Source organism: Petaurus breviceps, unplaced genomic scaffold, assembly GCF_028583685.1.
Source record: "Petaurus breviceps papuanus isolate PSGF00001 unplaced genomic scaffold, PetGlider_PUasm1.0 207, whole genome shotgun sequence".
NCBI lineage: Eukaryota > Metazoa > Chordata > Mammalia > Diprotodontia > Petauridae > Petaurus > Petaurus breviceps.
Window position 1 is genome coordinate 19,272,372 of NW_027185850.1, and position 18,893 is coordinate 19,291,264.

Consider the following 18,893-nt stretch of genomic DNA (forward strand, 5'->3'; position numbering starts at 1 on the left):
TGTTGTGTAACTCCATTGTCCTGCTCCGCTGTGAAGAAGGGGAGTTCTACCATATAGTGTAGTCATTACAAAAACCATGTTCACAAATGGCAAGCCATCTTGGAGAAAGTGGTTCCTTGAGGCCAGGAACTTGGTCTCCTCTAAATTCCCAATCTTCCCTCCTCCCAGACCTTTGTCATACTGCCAACATACTCATATACCCAGAAGAGTGCCTTAAAGGAGACCAGAAATGGCATTTGACTGAATAAGGGAAAGGAAACAAGCATGCACTGAGCCCTTTTTGTGTCAGGCACTGTGCTAAGCACTTTACAGTAGCCTCACGGATCCATTCTTCCCGACCCTGTTGTGTATGGTTGGTACCCAGTCCCTCTTTCAATGTGTAACTGTTGAGACAGGCTGACATTCTAGTTATAATCTCCAGGTATCTTTTCTAGATAACCCTCTGCCATAACTAAGTATTCTTTGTTTATTAATATAGTCAAATTATTTTGCAGCCTCCCAATTTACCTCATCCCCTGCTCTAGGAACTTCATAGGCTCTCAATCGCCTCCAGGATTAATTAAGTATCACCTTCTCTGTTGGACATTTAAAACCAAGGGATCTTCATGACTCGATCTCACCCATCTGTCTGAACCAGGAGTTCTTAAGATGGGGTGCCTAGATAGATTTCGGAAGCTCTGGGAACCTGGACAGGAAATAGATCTAGCCAGATACATATATACATAGGTACAGAGATATAGAGAGAAACATAGGAGGAATAGGAGCATGTGTATGTAGACACATATATTTGTACATGTATGTATACATAACCTCATGTACATATATGTTTGCACATATATACGTTGGCATGAATGTCTATGTGCGTGCATCTTCAGCCCAAGCACCACCTCTCACCTGAACCCTTCCTGCCTGCCCTCCCAGGTCCTGGGGCCCTTCCAGTCTATCTTTTATTTATTTCGTGTCTTTTCTGTACACACCTCTATGTGTGTTTCTTACATCTTCCAATAAGAATATGAGATCCCTGAGGGCAGCGACTGGTTACTTTCATCTTAGTATCCCTCAATGGTAGTACAATGACTAGCACATATCAGGCACTTTTAATGAATCCTTGTTTGAGATATATGGGAGACAACCCTAGAAGTCTTGTCAATTAGGGCACAACGGTGATCTGAAGACAGGTCCCAGTCTAATATTTGCTACTTACTAGCTATACAACCCTGAGATTTTCCCTCTCTTTGCTTCAGTTTCCTGCAAAATGGGAATATTAATAATACTTGTACTACCTAGCTCATCAGATTTCTATAAGGCAAAGTACTCTGTAAACCTGCAAGGTCTGTTGAATTTATTATATCGTTATTATTATTGCTAATTAGGCATAGGGGGCAGTGGAGAGAGCTGCCCACATTCAGCAGTCTGGGCAGACAAGAAGGGAGGCAAAGGCCCTCAGCACTCCTGTCTCTCGGTACCGGATCCTTGGCACATGGCCCCTCCATTCTGGGGGGCTGGGTTACTGCAGCTTCTTGACCTCTCCTTGATGCCTGCCTGGCAAGGGGACCAGGAATTCCAACAACTCCAGTGGCCGGCAGCAGCACTTCCTGCAGAAAAGATTCCCAGACAGATTAAACCAAATCTCATCCCACGCCCAGTACTACCTCCACAGTAGCTCATTGTTCCTTCTGTCTGTTCCCCTAGACTGGCTTCCAATTCTCCTCTAGGGACTATATCAGTGTATCAGACTAAGACTGTCGGCTTCCCTGCCCCCCCCCCAATTCATTTTAAGCTCCCTCTGAGTGAAGCCGCAGCAAGCTGGCTCATAACCAATCTCTCAGAATTAGAACTACAGCTGCAGCCCAAGCACTCGGAAGGGCAGCGGTGGGATGGAAGACAAATAGAGGAATTCAGAGGGTGCAGATAGGCTCATCCTGAATAATGTGCGGGGGCCAGTGACAACCCACACAAAAGACCTGCAAAGGTTGCCAAGCTGGAAAACACACAAACACACTCCCTCCTGGGGACCCCTTTAATCTCTGTGCAGGGAGAACACTGACCTTAGAGATCAGGGGCTGCAGATGAAGTTTTATTGGAAAGAAAATACAATTAAACTAACAAACATATCAGAGGCACCAGGGGACAAATCAAATACGGTCCAGTCGTGAGTCAACAATGATGAAGAGGACAGGAATCCCAGACCTGAAGCTGAAAGGAAGCTGCAAAAACCATCTCACCTAAACAAGGAAACTATAGACCAGGTATGCTAATGAATTGCCCAAGGTGGCACAGGTAGCAAGTTCCAGAACTGAGTTTGGAACATGGGTTTTTTGACTCGAAATCTGTTGTGCTTTACACTGCACCACACTTTGCCAGACTAGAGGATATCTAAAGACTTTTTAGATTTAACATGCTATGAGTTAGTGATCAAAGTTCACTTGCCCAGAGCAAGAGGGGACAGAACCAGGAGCAATTTGGGAGAAGTTACAAAGAAGCAAATCTTGATCTGATATCAGGAAAAAGCTCTCAACCATTACAGCTGCCCCAGAGTGGAGGGGACCACCTCACCAGATGATGAAGTGCCTTTCCTTGGAGGTCTTCAAGAAGAGGCTGAATGACTACTTCTGTTTTTGTTTTTTTTTTGCTTTTTTTGTTTATTTTTATTTTTTTTGGAGGACAATTTGGATTAAGTGACTTGCCCAAGGTCACACAGCTAGTTTTTGTGTTGTGTCTGAGGTCAGATTTGAACTCAGGTCCTCCTGACTCCAGGGCCAGTGCTCTATTCACTGCACCACCTAGCCTCCCCCTATTTTTATTTTTAATATTTTTAGAAAAGGTATTATTTAACTATTACTTGGACTAGCTCAGCGATTTTCAACACATGGTCTGGGAAATCCTAAGGGTTCCTGAGACCATTTCAAGAGTTCCATGAAGCCAAAACTATTTTTCTAATTATACAGACATTTAAATTAATAAATATCAGTAAATGCAATTTACATAAACAGCTAGGTAGTGATGGACCTGCAGTCAGGAAGACTCATCTTCCTGTGTTCAAATCTGGCCTCAGACATGAGCTGTGTGACCCTAGACAAGTTTTAGGAAAGTCACTTCTCCCTCAACATCAGTTTCCTCACCTGTAAAATGAAAAGTCCAGACTTGATAACTTCTGATTTGCAACTCTAGATTCACGATTGATTAAATGGGCCCTGAATTTCCTCACATCTCTGAAATTCTGTGACTCCATAAACCATAATTCATCACAGTAACTGAATTGAAGGCAGTTAGATGGTACAGTGGATAGAGTGCTGGATTTATAATCAAGAAGACCTCAGTTCAAATTCTACTTAGACACTTACTAGCCACATGACCCTGAACAAGTCACTTACACTCTGTATTCTTCAGTTTCCTCAACTGTAAAATGGGGGCAATAATACCTACAGGATTTTGTGAGGATAAAATGAGGCAATACTTGTAAAGCACTTTGCCAGCCTTAACTGTCTCCACCAAATTTCTCCACTTTTTTCACAAGAAAAGGATGTGAGACTTTATCAAATTCTGTATCCGAGGCATTCTCCTATACAAAGATATACAATTCTACCGACTTTGTCTAAAAAATCAATAAATCTGGGATGACGTGTTTTTGATTGAATACATGGCTGATTTTTTTTTTGTCATCATGGCTTCCTTTTCTGAATGTTCACTAGCCATCTCTTTAATGACAGAATTCCTAGGATTTTGCCAAGGATTAAAGCCAACGTCACTGAATGAATGAATGAATGAATGAATGAATGAATGAATGAAGTTTTTGTTAATCACTTACTATGTACAGAACACTGGGCCAAGTGCTGGGGACACCAACAAAAAAACAAGACAGGCCCTGCTCCCAGGGAGCCCACATTCTATAACCTAAAGTGACTTTCTAGTCTACTAGTCTGTAGTCTACAGACCAGTCTATGGTATAGTATAGGGAGAGCATGTGTTAGCTCGAGAGTCAGGGGCCCTGGGCAAAAATCCCCCATTGATGTGTCCCATCACTGTGACCTCAGATAGGTCACTTCCCATCTGGAGACCTCAGCATCCTTCGATGTTAAATGAAAGGGCTAGACTAAATAGTCACGGTGTTCTGTTTCAGCTCTAGCTCTAGGATAGCATGCTCCCTTTTTAGGAGGTTGGGACAATATCCACCTTTCTCCAGTCTCTCATTCTACATGACCTTCCAGAGATCATTGACTAAAACTCAGCTGAGGACCAGTCAGTTCTTTCAGTCCCATACAATACAGTTCCTCTGTATATGGAGGTCTAAATTATCTTAAGGAATCCTGGGCATCTCTGAGTATCAACTCCCCATTAGCCATTTTGGTTCTATCCTCACCAATCCAAAGATTATCCCTCCTGGTGGAGAAAACAGACACAAAATAAGAGCTGACCAGCTGTGGTTTCCCTTCATTATCAGCTAGAATCATTCAATACACTGAAAGCCATCGCTCTCATCTGCTTCTTAATCCTCCTCTTTTCCCCAATATAGATTTTTAAAATCCCCTTCTTTGTTTTTCTTCCTCTTCTTTGCTTTCCTGGCTCCTTCAAAGACTCAGGGCTCCAGCCATTTTTCTTCTAGGACTATGCTATCCTTCTGTATTGATCCTTCATTATCTGTCCTTGCTTCCATCTTCTGGATGTCTTTTTAAAACCAGAGTTTGCTTGACAAGTTGCCTCTAAATTCACATCAATCTCTTTAGACAACTCTCCTTTCCTCTCATTGGTATTGTTTCTCTTTGTTTTGTTTTCACTATTTCATCCTTGATGAAATGTCGAGCTTCCCATCTCTTCTGGCCTCACTTTTCTTGTAAAATTTTAATCCATGGGCTGCTACATATATGTTCTCTTAACCCTATGGGGTCTTCTCTGCAAACCTGGGAGGACTTTTTGACTATTCTGTAACACTGGTCTCATTGCAGTTCCTCAAACACATCACTCCATCTCTGGACTTAGAGGGATTTTGTGGACCATCACCTGTGACTGGTATGGTCTCCCTCCTTGTCTCTCCCTCCCAACATCCCTGACTTGCTTTACGTTTCAGCTAAGTGTCTTCTACAAGAGGCCTTTCTCAGAGCTTCTTATATAGAACAAGTCCAGTCCTCTTATTTTACAAATGCGGAAATTAAGGTACACAAAGTTTAGAATGTTCTCCGGGTCACAAAACTATAAAGCACCTGAGATTTCAGCTTATCTCATCTAGATTGCTAGTCCAGTTCTCTCTCCACTCTACCATGTTGCCTCATCCAAGGCAATAGGTTTAATTACTTACTTCTTCCTTGGACTTCGTCGCTTCTGTCCTTTTTCTTTACCTCAGTGTAGGGCATGTCTTAAAGCTGGTGTTTTATGCGTTTTCTCCCATTAGATTTGAAGTTCCATGAGAACAGAGACTATATTTTAGCCTTTCTTTGTATCCCAATGCTTCATGTATAGTAGGTCCTTAATAAATGCTTGCTGACTTGATGTTCAGTATTAGAGTTTAGACTGATAGAGCTGTAAAGGACCCGAGATATAATCTTGTCTGATGTCCTCATTTTATCTATTAAGAAACTTAGTCATAAGGAAGCAAAGTGACTGCCCAAGGTCACACAATACATTCCCAGATAGGCTGGGACTAGACAATCTCTGTCTCCGAGGACAGCTTTCATGTCACTAAATTCGCTCATTCCTGTGAACAAGTGAGAGAAAATACTTTGGCAATATGGCAGCCATGCCATGCCCCAACTTGACAAGCCCTAGTGCTTTGCTATTTTAGAATAAAATATAAAGTCTTCTAAATGTAATTCAAAGCCCTTTCCTACCTGGTTCCAATGTACTCCTCTGGTCTCCTTGCACTTCCCTCTGCATTCTATAGTACAGCTAAAGTGGCCATACTTAATCCCCATCTCCATGGCTGGCCACTGGCTGTCCCCATTCCTCAAATGAATCCCCAGCTCTCCCAGGCTCTTAGAATCCCAAGTTTCCTTCAAGATTCAGCTCACATTCCATTTTCTCTGTGAATCCTTTTCTGACACTCCAGTTTCCTAGGCCAGTTCTGACCTTTCCACCCTTCCCTGCCATCAACTTGAGTCCACATTATATGTACTGAAATATGTACCTAGTGTCTCCTCACTAAACTGTAAGATCCTTGAGGACAAAGACTTTCTTATTTTTGTCTTTGGAATTGTGTACAGAGAACCAGCCTTGATTCAGGAAGAATTAAGTCCAAATCCAGACTCAGAAAAACTGGGCTGTGTGACCTTGGACAAGGCACTTATACTCTAAGTACTAGGCAACTCTCTAAGCCACTAAGATGCAGAGGAGCTATTGACTTGCACTGACAAGTGGTGTTACCTATACCAATGAAATTGCAATTCCTCTCCTGGGGACTTAGCACAATATCTGGTCCAGAGTAAAATTAATAAATAGATGTTTGTTGACTGATTTAATCTCCTTTCTGATAATTCCTAAGCCATGATGATTTACTCTATTCCTACCTGATGAAAATGTCAGTCTTCTAAAGGGAAAGCAATACGTCTTTTTATGCACATATACTTCCTTCCTTCTTTCCTTCCCTCCTTCCTTTCTTTCTTCCTTTCTCTTTCTTTTTCTTTCTTCCTTTCCTTCCTTACTTCCTTTTTCCTTTCTTGCTTTCCTTATTTCTTTCCTTTTCTCTTTCTTTTCTTCTTTCCTTCCTTCTTTTCTCCCTCTCTCTTTCTTTGTCTTTCTTTCCTCCCTCTCCTTCATTCTTTCCCTCTCTCCTTACCGGTTTCTTTGCTTTATTCCTTTTTAGTATTTTCCTTTTTTTCTTCTCTTTTGGAGGGGTGCTAAGATGAAGAACACAGTTTTAGGCAGATCATCACAGTGACATTTTCCCTGGAGGCAAATCTTTACAAGTACAAAACTGATTCCCCTGCCTCTAAAAATTATCATCAATCCAAGGGAACAGAAGGTCATGTTAGTTAGTCCCTTGCCCTATGGGAAATATCAAGAAAACTCACTCACACTTCCAGAGGCCTCCACAGCTTTCAGAGTACTTTCCTCAAAAATATCATGGAGAAAATTAATAGTCCTGCCAGCATTGAGGACATGGTTATTAGAAAATGGACTTTAAGTTCAATATGAGCCTATGGTACAACCAAGCAAATGACTATATCAAAAATAAGAAAAAATCTGGTGTGGGGAGTTGGCCATTCCCCACCCTCCACAATGGTCAGGCTGCATCTGGAATATGTTATTGCTTTTCTAGCACTGTGGTTTAGGATGGATTTAATTAAGTTGGAGGACAACCACAGAAAAGAAACCCAGGTCATAAAGGGTTTTGAGTCCATGTGACATGAGGATATATTGAAGGAACCATGTATTTTTATCCTGGAAAAGAAGAGAAGACTCAGGGCCTGAATAGGATGACTTTCTTCAAGTGTTTGAAGGGTTTTCACATGATAAGGGATTAGACTTGTTCTGCTTGACGCCATATGGCAATGAAAAAAAATTAGAGGGGCGGCCAGGTAGCACAGCGAGTGAGAGCACTGGCTCCAGCGTCGGGATGACCTGGGGATTGAATCCTGGGCTCAGACACTTAGCACCCACCCAGAAACACCTGGCCGTGTAACCTTGAGCAAGTTACTTAACCCCAATTGCTTAGGGGCGGCCAGGTGGCTCAGTGAGTAAGAGCACTGGCTCCAGTGTCGGGATGACCTGGATCAAATCCGGGCTTAGTGTAACCTTGAGCAAGTTACTTAACCCCAATTGCTTTAAAAAAAAAATAGAGGCATATTGCATTTGATTATTAGGAAAAGTCTTCCTAATTATTATAGATATTCAGAAGGGGAAGGGGATACCTTGGGAAGTCATGGTTTTCCCTGCAACTGGAGGCCTCCAAGAAGAGACTGGGTGCCCAGCTGTTGTGTACAGTATAGATGGGTTACATAATATAAATGCAAAGTAATCTCCTTATGGGGGAGATTGCTTCATTCTTTGCTCTTGTATCCCCAATACCTAGTGCAATGCCTAATACATAGCTGGATATTGCTTGATTGCTATTATTTTTTTCCTGGTATTAATATCATTCTACTAAAAAGGTCAATTCCAGCCTTCCTGTCCCATCCAAAAGCTGCCCATTCAAATAATCAGTTACCCTTTCGGGTCAGTCAAATTCAGCAAGCATTCATGCTGCACCTTCTGTGGGCCAGTCTCCGCAGCCAGACTCTAACACATTCTATGGCATTAAGTGCACTAAATTTAGAGTCATATGAAGTCATATGATTTCAATGAAAAGACAAAAAGCAAACCATCCAGGCCCTCAAGGAGCTTCTATTCCAATGGGAAGGAACAATAGTCATAAACTTTATTTTTCTATGTTTATGTTTGATTATAGTTTGATGTCATATTATGATGATAGGGTTCCAATATGGAGTCCCTTGGGCTAAGTGGTTCTAATGTCCATAGAAGCATCGTTCCACTTTCTTACTTTTAACTCCATGCCAGGTGAATAAGGTCTTCAGTTTTTGATGGCATGAATTCTTGACCTATCACAGGGGCATTGAGTCTTTGTCCTTCTGCTGCCTTAGTTAATGTTAGACTATCCCACCAGTTTGTGGTCATTATAAAGAAATTCCCCCTACCAAACCTGATATTCCTAGAGGACCCCAAAATCTTTTCCATACATCTAGATCTGCTTAAAAATGCCCCCTCCTACATCTGGCACCAACTATCTGTTCCCAGCCAAGCCCATTTTAAGGTCTACCATCTTGCCATCTGAACCCTAACTTTGAAGTCCATTCCATTCTGAAATTCTATGGCAACAAATTACTACATGATGGGGGTTAAATTCTTTGGGCTTCAGTTTTTCCATATGTAAAAAAGAGAAGGTTGGACTAAATGGCCTCTGCGGTACTTTCTAGATCTTTGATCTTATAATCCCAATAATAATAATAATAATAATAACAATTACTGGAATTTATATAGTACTTTAATGTTTCCAAAACACTTTAGATAGAGTCCTCACTAACTTAGGGTTGATACTATAGAGATCATTTCCATTTTATAGATGAAGAAGCTGAGACTCAGGTGTGAAATGAATTATCCAAAACCAAAACAGTTTATATTCTACAATTCAACTTGCATTTAAGTGTATTTGTGAAAGACAGAGTAGTTCCTTAGACAAATTTCAGAATAGACTACATTTGCCCTTGCCCTGGACCCCACTTCCAGGAACCTCTCTTCCTTCAAAAGCAAGTATTTCTTAAATGCCTGAAGTATATGAAGCTTCAGAATGACCTATCTCTCCTCAGCTTAGATAGCTCCCTCCACTGGAGGATCCCAGCTGGCTGTATGGAGATGTCAGAGTCTATTGTGAATTGCTTATGAGAGTGCGATATGGGTTATGTATAATTGAAAAGAAGAAATGGAAGGCACTGAAATATTGCAAATCCTATAGAGAAAAAGAACAAACTTGAAAGAAGAAAAAGAAAATAAGGTGTTGTCTCAATGGAAAATATATCTGTTCATTGACAACATGGAGGAGGACCTCTCACAACTGCTGGTTTACTGGAACCCCAAAATAGAGAGGTCCTGAGTCTCTAGATCACAGTTCTTAGAAGTTATGACAAAACCTTCTCATCTCTAGGTCTTTGCTCACCTTCTCCCACATGATGGGAATCACAGAATCAAAGAAGTTATTTAAAATATCTCCCAGAAAGAATCTCCTCTATGACATGTGCAATGGGGCTTATCTAGCCTCTTGTTGAAAATGTCCAATGAGGGAGACCCACCATCTCTTGAGACAGGCCATCCATGTGGGACAGGTGGCAATGTGAGAAAGCTTTCCTGACATCAGATCTGAATTCCCCTCTTTTCAGCTTCTTCTCATTGCCCCAGGAGAATATAACAAGTGGAACAAATCTATGAAGTTCAATCCATGAACTTGGAGTCAATGGACCCAAGTTTGAATCCACGTCTGGTACTAACAATATGTGTGACTTTGGGTAAGTCCTGATTTTCCCTAGGCCTCAGCTTTATCATCATCATCATCATCATCATCATCATCATCATCATTATCACAATCACCATTATCATCATCACCATCACCATCATCATCATCATCATCATCTTCAACAAAATGATTAGATTAGATTAGATTGGATTAAAGGTTATCTAAAAACCCTTACAGTTGTAAATTTCTATGTGGTAGGTTCCCTCCCAGCTCTAACATTCAATGATAACAGGTCCCAATGATTCAGCTCTGCCTCTACAAGCATAATTTCCCCCCAATAAATCCCTATGCATCTAATTGTCTCATGGGCTTCCCAGGGACATTCTCTGCTCAGTATAGTCTCAAAATTGGATGCCAGAAATCAACTGAAACTCAATCCCTTTAACACAAATTCAGCAAGAGGTACTAGCATTGCTAGAAGAGCACCCTGATATCCTGGCAAATAGTCCCATTCACTCACATCTCCCACTCCCTCCCTTCCCTGATGCTGGCTGTATGTGTATAGAATGACTTGGTTTGGTCTCTGCTGAACATATTATCTAGCCATTTTAAAGACCTTTCTCAGCTTATCCTTGTTATCTCCACTAAAGGTTGAGGTAGAAATGCTCAGAAGTCATTGTTTTTCATGTTCTCTGGCAGGGTCTCTCTGCACTGGCCACTGGCCAGATCTGGGCAGCCCCAATCCATTCATCTGGTATCACTGCCCGGCCTGCAGCTCCTTTATTGCACATATTTAGCCTCTCTCTGCCCATCAAAGAAAGACAATTAAAAACTATTTCCAAACAATCCTGTTCTCATTTGATTTTGTCACAGAAACACTAGGGGACAAGGTGATGAAAATGAGAATACTAGGGGCGGCCAGGTAGCACAGCGAGTAAGAGCACCGGCTCCAGTGTCAGGATGACCTGGAGATCGAATCCCGGGCACCCACCCAGAAACACCTGGCCTTGTAACCTTGAGCAAGTTACTTAACCCCAATTGCTTAGGGGCAGCCAGGTGGCTCAGCAAGTAAGAGCACCGACTCCAGTGTCGGGATGACCTGGATCAAATCTGGGCTCAGATATTCAGCACCACACCCAGAAATAACTGGCCATGTAACCTTGAGCAAGTTACTTAACCCTGATTGCTTAAAAAAAAAAAGAAAGAAAGAAAATGAGAGGACTATATAACATTTTAGAATGTGAGAGTTGCAAGGGGCTTCAGGGACAGGATGCTGAGGAAAGTCTGCCCCTCAACCCATTTCCACATGACTTGACTTTCTTCTGGTAGACCTCTACATTTGGAAAGCTCTCACTGGGGGACAAGGTCTAAAGACTTTGGTGTGCATTTGGGGATGTATTTAGCTATTTCCTTGAATTTCTATATGATAATAGGAATATTATTATTGTTTTATTGTTATTAAGTAAGAGGAAGTATGGAATGGTTGATGGAAAGCCAGGTTCAAAGTAAGGAAGAACTGGGTTCGGGTCCTGCTTTTGGTGCATTCTGATCCATGGTAAATCACTTGACCCCTTAGTTCTCTAGGAAAATGGCTCATTCTGTACTTTACAGAGTTGGTGCCCAACTACATTGGTAGAGGGAGTTTCTTCATCTGGGCCTAGACCAGTGAAATCCTAGACTAAGTTCAATCCACATCATCATCATCAACAACAACAACATTATTTCTGTAACCCTTTATACTTCCAAAGTGTTTTATTCACATGATCTTCAAATGACATATAATACTGAAGGTTTCATGAATAAGAGTAATAATAATTATAATAACATTTATATAGTGCATTAATATTTGCAAAGAGCTTAACAAATATTATCTTGTTTGATCTTTGGGAAGGTGTTGTTTTTATCCCCATTTTACAGACAATGAAACTAAGTCAGACATTAAGCAACTTGCAAATGGTCACCATGCTAAGCACCTGAGGCAGGATTTGAATTTTGGTCTTTATGACTCTAGGTTGAGCAATCTACCCACTGAGCCACAAAGCTACCTCCATGCATGAAGTAGGAAATAAAAAAATGTTACACCCTTTTCTTATATAAGGGAATGGAGGCTCAGAGATAAAAGTGATTTACTAAAGGTCACCACTCAAGAATGGTGGCATTAGGAATTAGGTTCATAGATTCATAGATGTTTAGTGCTGAGTATTTAGGTTTAAGACAAGAATCCAGGTATTCTGGCTCCGAAAAAATGAGCATTTCACACTACAGGGCACTGCCTTTTAGGGTAAATGAATACTATGTAGTCTGACTTTGGAACCACTAGGTAGGCACCTTCCCATTCCACCAAATACCTTTCTCACTGTCTAAGTTGAAAAATCCATCTGGCAAGAGGCTATGGGTTGGAGGGGGAGTGGTGGGAAAAGATTGTATAAGGAATTTCGGAGAAGCAATTGAAGTGAAAGGCAATAAGATCCTAAATTAGGGTGGTGTGTAGATTTGTAAGGGGACAACCCAATTTTATGAGTTAAATCAGGGACACTATAGAGTTTGGTGGAAAGAACCTAGGGCTTAAAGTCAGGAGATGTATTGCCTTTTACCTCAATTGCTTCTCAGAAACTCCTTATACAATCAATTCCCACTGCTCCCCCTCCAACCCATAGCTTCTTGCCAGATGGATTTTCCAACTTACACAGTGAGAAAGGTATTTGGTAGAATGGGAAGGCACCTCCCTGGTGGTTCAAAAGTCAGACTATATAGTATTCTCTTACCCTAAAAGGCAGTGCCCTACAGTGTGAAATGTTCATTTTTTTGAGTCAAACATGAATCTATTACTACTGCCCATGTAACTTCAGAAAATCACTTTCCTCCTCTGAGCTTCAGTTTTCTCCTCTGTAAAAGGAGAGTACACTAGCTATGTGCACCAGAGGTAGGATGCTATGATCCTTAGGAGTTCTTTCCACTTGGGTTTCAAAGAGCCTTTTAGCTCCTCTCTTCAAGACCAGGGTTAGAGGCAGGGTCTAGGTGAAGGAAGATACTAGAGGGAGGCACGTGCTCACAAAGAGAAGACTTTGAGGAAGTGGAGAGGGGAAGCCTGAGTTCACCAAAGCAAAATCAGAGGAACTCTGACGTTTGGTACAAAGCCATCCCTGGACTCCAACAGGCTCATCTCTGCTGCAGAGAGACAAGGAAAAGGTGAGCAGGAGACTTTTGGAAGGTCTGCCTTACTTACCCTGTTGCTCCATTCTCTCACAGGCAGGGCCAGATCGACCCTGAGGACACTTGCACAGGCAGTTGGTGCCCTCAAGGATGGGCTCACCATTGTTGACGCAGGGCCCACAACGGCAAGAGTCGTGCTCTGCCAGATACTCATCCAGTGCCCTCCTCATATTCTTCCATTTACGTTCATGGCGACCCAGGTTGCTTTGGCGTAACACGGCAAAGATGGGCAGGAGCTGTTGGGAAGAGGGGAGGCATTGGGGACAATATAAAATGCACTGAATGGGGTGGAGTCAAGATGGCAGAGTAGAAACAGGACTTCCATGGGGTTCCAGCTTCCATCTCCTCCAATTCACATAAAAAATGACTCTAGACAAACTTTGGAGCTATAGAACCCATAAAATGAAAGAGAGAAGCTAACTTCCTGCTGAAGATAGCCCAGCAGGCTGGCGGAAAGTGGCCAGTCCTGCACTCTGGGAGCCAAGACCAGCCCCACGAGAGCCTGAGGTTTTGGCCCCAGGGCGGGCCTGACCAGATGTAGGCTGGAGAGACTTCAGATCACCAGCAGCTGTGGCAGTTTCCAGAATTATCAACACATAGATGCTAAGGAAAAGGTGAGAGGTTAGTGCAGTGTGGACTTTAGGATATGGTAGTTTGGGAGTACGGTCGGGCCTTTACCCTCTGGAGGAAGAAGCCGCAGAGGCGCCTCGGCCATGAAGCCACTGCCATGTGGAAGCTTCAACTCCTGGCTTGCGGATTATAGGGGGACCAATGGACCAGTCTGAGGGGTAATCACTCTTGCTTTAACCTGCTTGGATCTGGATTGTGGTCTAGGGTGGAGGTCCTGGGGTGCATGACCAGCTTGCCAGAGTGTGGGGAGGCTTAAGAAAGGGCAACCAACTAACAGCTCCAGGAGCTGAGAAAACCCCAGCATTTGGGATAAAGCTCCCCTGTCTGGTAGCAGAGTCAGACTGTGGAAAAAAGCTCAAAAGTCAAGTAATTGAGAGGCAACATGAGCAAACAAGGGAAGCAAAGCAAGCAAAGCCACCCAACTTTACACTCCTATTTTGGGGACAAAAAGGATCAAAGAATGGAACAAAAGCAAGACAGTGAAGCCAGAACTCCTGTACCAAAAGCTTCCAAGAAAAATGCTAGTTGGTTACAGGCCATAGAGGATCTTGGGAAGGATTTTGAAAACCAAATAAGAGAAGTGGAGAAAAATTAGGAAGAGAAATGAGAATGATACAAGAAAATTATGAAATGAGGGTCAACAATCTGACTTAAGAAAATAACACCTTAAAAATAGACTAACTCAAAGGCAAAGGAGTCTCAAAAAGGCAATGAGGAAAAGAATGCCTTAAAAAGCCGAATTTGCCAAATGGAAAAAGAATACCAAAAATTCACTGAAGAGAATCATTCCTACTGAATTAGATTGGAGCAAATGGAAGCTAGTAATTTTATGAGAAATCAAGATACTATTAAACAGATCCAAACAAATGAAAAAAATAGAAGGCAATGTGAAATATCTCATTGGGAAAACCACTGACCTGGAAAATAGATCCAGGAGAGATGATTTAAAAATCATTGGACTACCTGAAGGCCATGATCAAAAAAAGAACCTAGGAATCATCCTTCAAGAAATTCTCAAGGAAAAATGCCCCAATGTTTTAGAACCAGAGGGCAAAATAGATGTTGAAAGAATCCATTTATCACCTCCTGAAAAAGATCTCAAAAAGAAAACTCCAAGGAATATTATAGCCAGGTTCTGGAATTCCCAGATCAAGGAGAAAATATTACAAGAAGTCAGGAAAAAAACAATTTAAATACTGTGGAAACACAATCAGGATAACCCAGGATCTGGCAACTTCAACACTGAGGGATTGAAGGGCTTGGAATATAATATTCTGGAGGTCAAAGGAGCTGGGATTAAAACCAAGAATCACCTACTCAGCAAAAGTGAGTATCATGTTTCAGGGGAAAATATGGTCATTCAAAGGAATAGAGGACTTTCACGCATTCTTGATGGAAAAACCAGAGTTGAATAGAAAATTTGACATTCAGATACAAGAAGCAAGAGAAACATGAGAAGGTAAACAGGGAAAAGAATTCATAAGGAACTTACCAAAGTTGAACTATTTACATTCCTACATGGAAAAATTATAACTGTAACTTATGAAACTTTTCTCAGTATGAGAATAGTTGAAGGGAATAGAAATGTATACACACACACATATGGGTACAGGTATACATAGATAGAGGATACATGACCAACTTAATAGGAAGAGATGATAGTTAAAAGGTGAAATTAAGAGGTTAGAGAGGAATATAATGAGAGGAGATGGGGAGAGACAGATGGGGTAAACTATCTCATATAGAAGAGGGAAGGGAAATGGTTATAATGGAGGGGAAGGACAGGAAGGTAAAAGAGAATGGGCCAACCTTATTCTCATTGAATTTGGCTTAGGGAGGGAATGACATACCCACTAAATAGGGTATCTCACCCTACAGGAGAGTAGGGGAGAAGGGGATGAGATGGGGATGATGGAAGGGCAGGCAGGCTGAGGGGAGGGAAGTTGGAAGCACCCACTTTTGAAAAAGGACAGGATCAAAGTAGAGAACAGAATAAGTGGGAGGTGGGATAGGATGGAGGGAAATATAGTCAGTCTTTTACAATATATCCACTATGGAAATATTTGCATAGTTACACATGTACAGCCTATATTGAATTGTTTATCTTCCCAGTAAGGGTGGGTGACAAGGGAGGACAGGAATGAATCTGGAATTCAAAGCTTTAAAATCAAATGTTTAAATATATACATATGCATACTATTATTAATATTATTTTACATGTAACTGGGAAATAAGATATACAGGCACTGGGGCATAGAGATCTACCATTCCCTACTGGAAAATCAGAGGAGGGATGGGGGAAGATATGGGAGAGAGCAGATTGGAGGAGGGGATATCTAGTGGGATCACTATTTTGGGGTAGTGGGTAGGGGAAAAATAGGGAGAAAATTTGTAACTCAATATCTTGTGGAAATGAATGATGTAAACTAGAAGTTAATAAAGTATTTGATAAAGGAAAAAAAAGAAAATGCATTTAATTTTGAGTCAGGAGAATAGAGTTCAAACCCTTTAAGGAACCTGGGCAATTCAATTTAGTTCAAGTATTAAGGGGCTCCTATGTTCGAGACATTGTGCTAGACATTAGTGATACAAAGACAAAAGGAAGCCAGTCCTTCCCTAAGGAATTTAACCTTTACTAGAAATGCAAGAAAGGAAAGATTTAACAGAAAATCATTCAAGAAGCATATATTAAACACCATATGTACCAGGTACAGGAGCCACAAAAAAATGCAAATATCCTCAAAGGCCTTCTGCTTACAATTTTTAAAGTCACTTCTAACTTTAGTAAGATTCTAGGTCTTTTGTAAGTTTGATTATCTTCATTTGTCTCAGAAAGGTTATGTGACTCCACTGGGGTCATGCAGATAGTGTCAAAGCCAGGAGTCACACTCAGGGGTATTGACTCCAATGCTTATATACTTTCCACTATAGCCTGGGGCCCATTATTTGGGATAGCTCTGTTATTCAATATTTCTCTATAATGCTGAAATCCATTTTCTGCTGGTAGAATGGGTGGAAACCCATTGATCCTAGTTCTGCCTTAAGAAGCTTCAGTAAGGCATGGGGTCATCTGTACTCCCTCTGCTACATTACAACCCATCAAATATTTTAAACAGTGATTTTGAGCTTCCACCATCTTCTCCTCTCTTAGGTTTTAGATTACTACTACTACTACTACTTCTGCTGCTACTACTACTACTATTACCACTACTACTACCTATTTATATAACATCTACTATGTGTCAGGCACTGTGCTGAGTGCTTTGCAAATATTATCTCACTTGATGCTCACATTACTGAGGTAGGTGTTATTGATATCTTCATTATACAAATGAGGAAACTGAGGCAAAGAGAGCCTTGGTAACTTACTCAAGCTAGCAGGTATTTGAGGCCAGATTTGATCTCAGGTCTTCCTGACTCCAGGCCCACTCTACCATTCAGCTACTAATACTGTGAAGCTAATACTGATAGAAGCAGTGTAGTATCATAGGAGTCCTATGACTGGACACAAAGAATTTGAATTCAAGCCTTACCATTGACCTTACTAGCTATGGGACCTTGGCCAAATGACTTTACTGTTCTGACTCTGTTTCCTCACCTGTAAAGTAAACACTGCAAATATTGTGATCCTTACAATATGTGTGTGAGGAAAAGCTCAAGAACACTTTCACACAAGCAATAAGTGATCCCAAGTTCAGAAGGATCCCTTATACCATATGACATTTCAAAGTTTTGTTGATTGTTCTTGTTCAGTAGTTTCAGTCATGTCCATCTCTTTAAGACCCCATTTCGAGATAATAGAGGGGTTAACCATTTTCTTCTCCAGCTCATTTTACACATGAGGAAACTGAGGCAAACAGGATGTAGTGACTTGCCCAGGGTCACACAGCTAGTAAATGTCTGAGGTCAGATTTGAACTTATGAACATGTGTTCCTAATCCCAAGCCTAGTGTTCTCTGCCCTATGATGTTACCTAGTTACCCCTAATTCAAAGATACATGGTCTCAAAGTAATGGCTATTGAGTCATCAGATCTAAGTTCAAGTCCTGAATTGACTCCTTACTGCCTATGTAATCTTAGGTAAATCTTTTTGTTTTTCAAGTTGCTCAGACATAAAATGGGTTGGGGGATATTGGACGAGATGAGCTCTGAGCTCTCTTCAAGCTCTAGATGTAAGATCCTCTGATGCTCTGAGTTCTGTTTGAAGTCAGGTGACCCATGTTCACATTCTGACTCTGTAACTTACTCTCATTGTGACACTGAGCCTCACTGAACCTCAGTTTCCTCATCTGCTAAATAAAAGATTGACTAGATGGCCTCTTCTAAGTCACTGTATATGGTTGTATAACCTTTGATTTCTTATCTGGAAAGTTCAGATGTTAGAGATCATTTGATCAAATATCTTATTTGATAATTGATAAAAATAAATATTTATTTATCACAAAAAATGATCAAATTGTTTTATTACAAATGAGGAAAGCGAGGGCCAGAGAAGGAACTTTTCCGAAGCCACACAACTAGTCAGTGGTCAGACCAGAAAGAGAGCCTGTGTGTCTTGATGCCCAACACTGATGGCTGACATGACCTAAAAGGGGAGAAATTTCCTTCTTGCAAAACAAAGCTGAGGAAGTCAGCAGACATCTATGGATGACCTTGAATGGAGCCCTGGGAAACTGCACAAAGACCTCGAGCAAATAAACCTGGGGCTGAGATAAGGAATATTCCAGGAGGATAGGGAAGCCCAGCAGTGGCTTGAAGCCACAGGCATAATTGCAGGGCTGCTCAGACAGCCAACTGAGAGCTTGCCAATTGGTTTCCAGGAAGATTGCAGAGAATTTGGCCACCAATTGCTGGGGAATTTGCAGAAGAAATGGGGTCACCCCACAGCTGCAAGGGTGGCAGTTAGGAAAAGATGTTTCTCACTAATGGAGCCTCTTATCTCCAGGGCCAGCCACAGGCTGTTGGACAATTTTCATTTACCCTGCTAATAGGGTTGAGGGTCAGAAGGAACTCAAGCTACTTGCATCATGGTTTACCCACCACTGTTTGATCAGCTTTGATATGGGAAGGTGAGAGAGAGAGAGAGAGAGAGAGAGAGAGAGAGAGAGAGAGAGAG

At 41.5% G+C, this 18,893-nt stretch overlaps 1 protein-coding gene across 1 annotated transcript in view; it reads right to left on the minus strand.

Annotated features, from left to right (window-relative positions):
• Positions 1-1,421: 1,421 nt before the first annotated feature.
• LOC138164806 (complement component C8 alpha chain-like) overlaps positions 1,422-18,893 on the minus strand; it is a 105,845-nt gene continuing 88,373 nt past the window's right edge. Inside the window, exons 11-12 of the mRNA XM_069092743.1 lie at positions 13,161-13,383; positions 1,422-1,595 (exon numbers count right to left, since the gene is read on the minus strand). Of these exons, the coding sequence (XP_068948844.1) occupies positions 1,444-1,595; positions 13,161-13,383 (375 nt within the window). The 3' untranslated portion in view covers positions 1,422-1,443. The remainder of the gene's footprint in view (positions 1,596-13,160; positions 13,384-18,893) is intronic.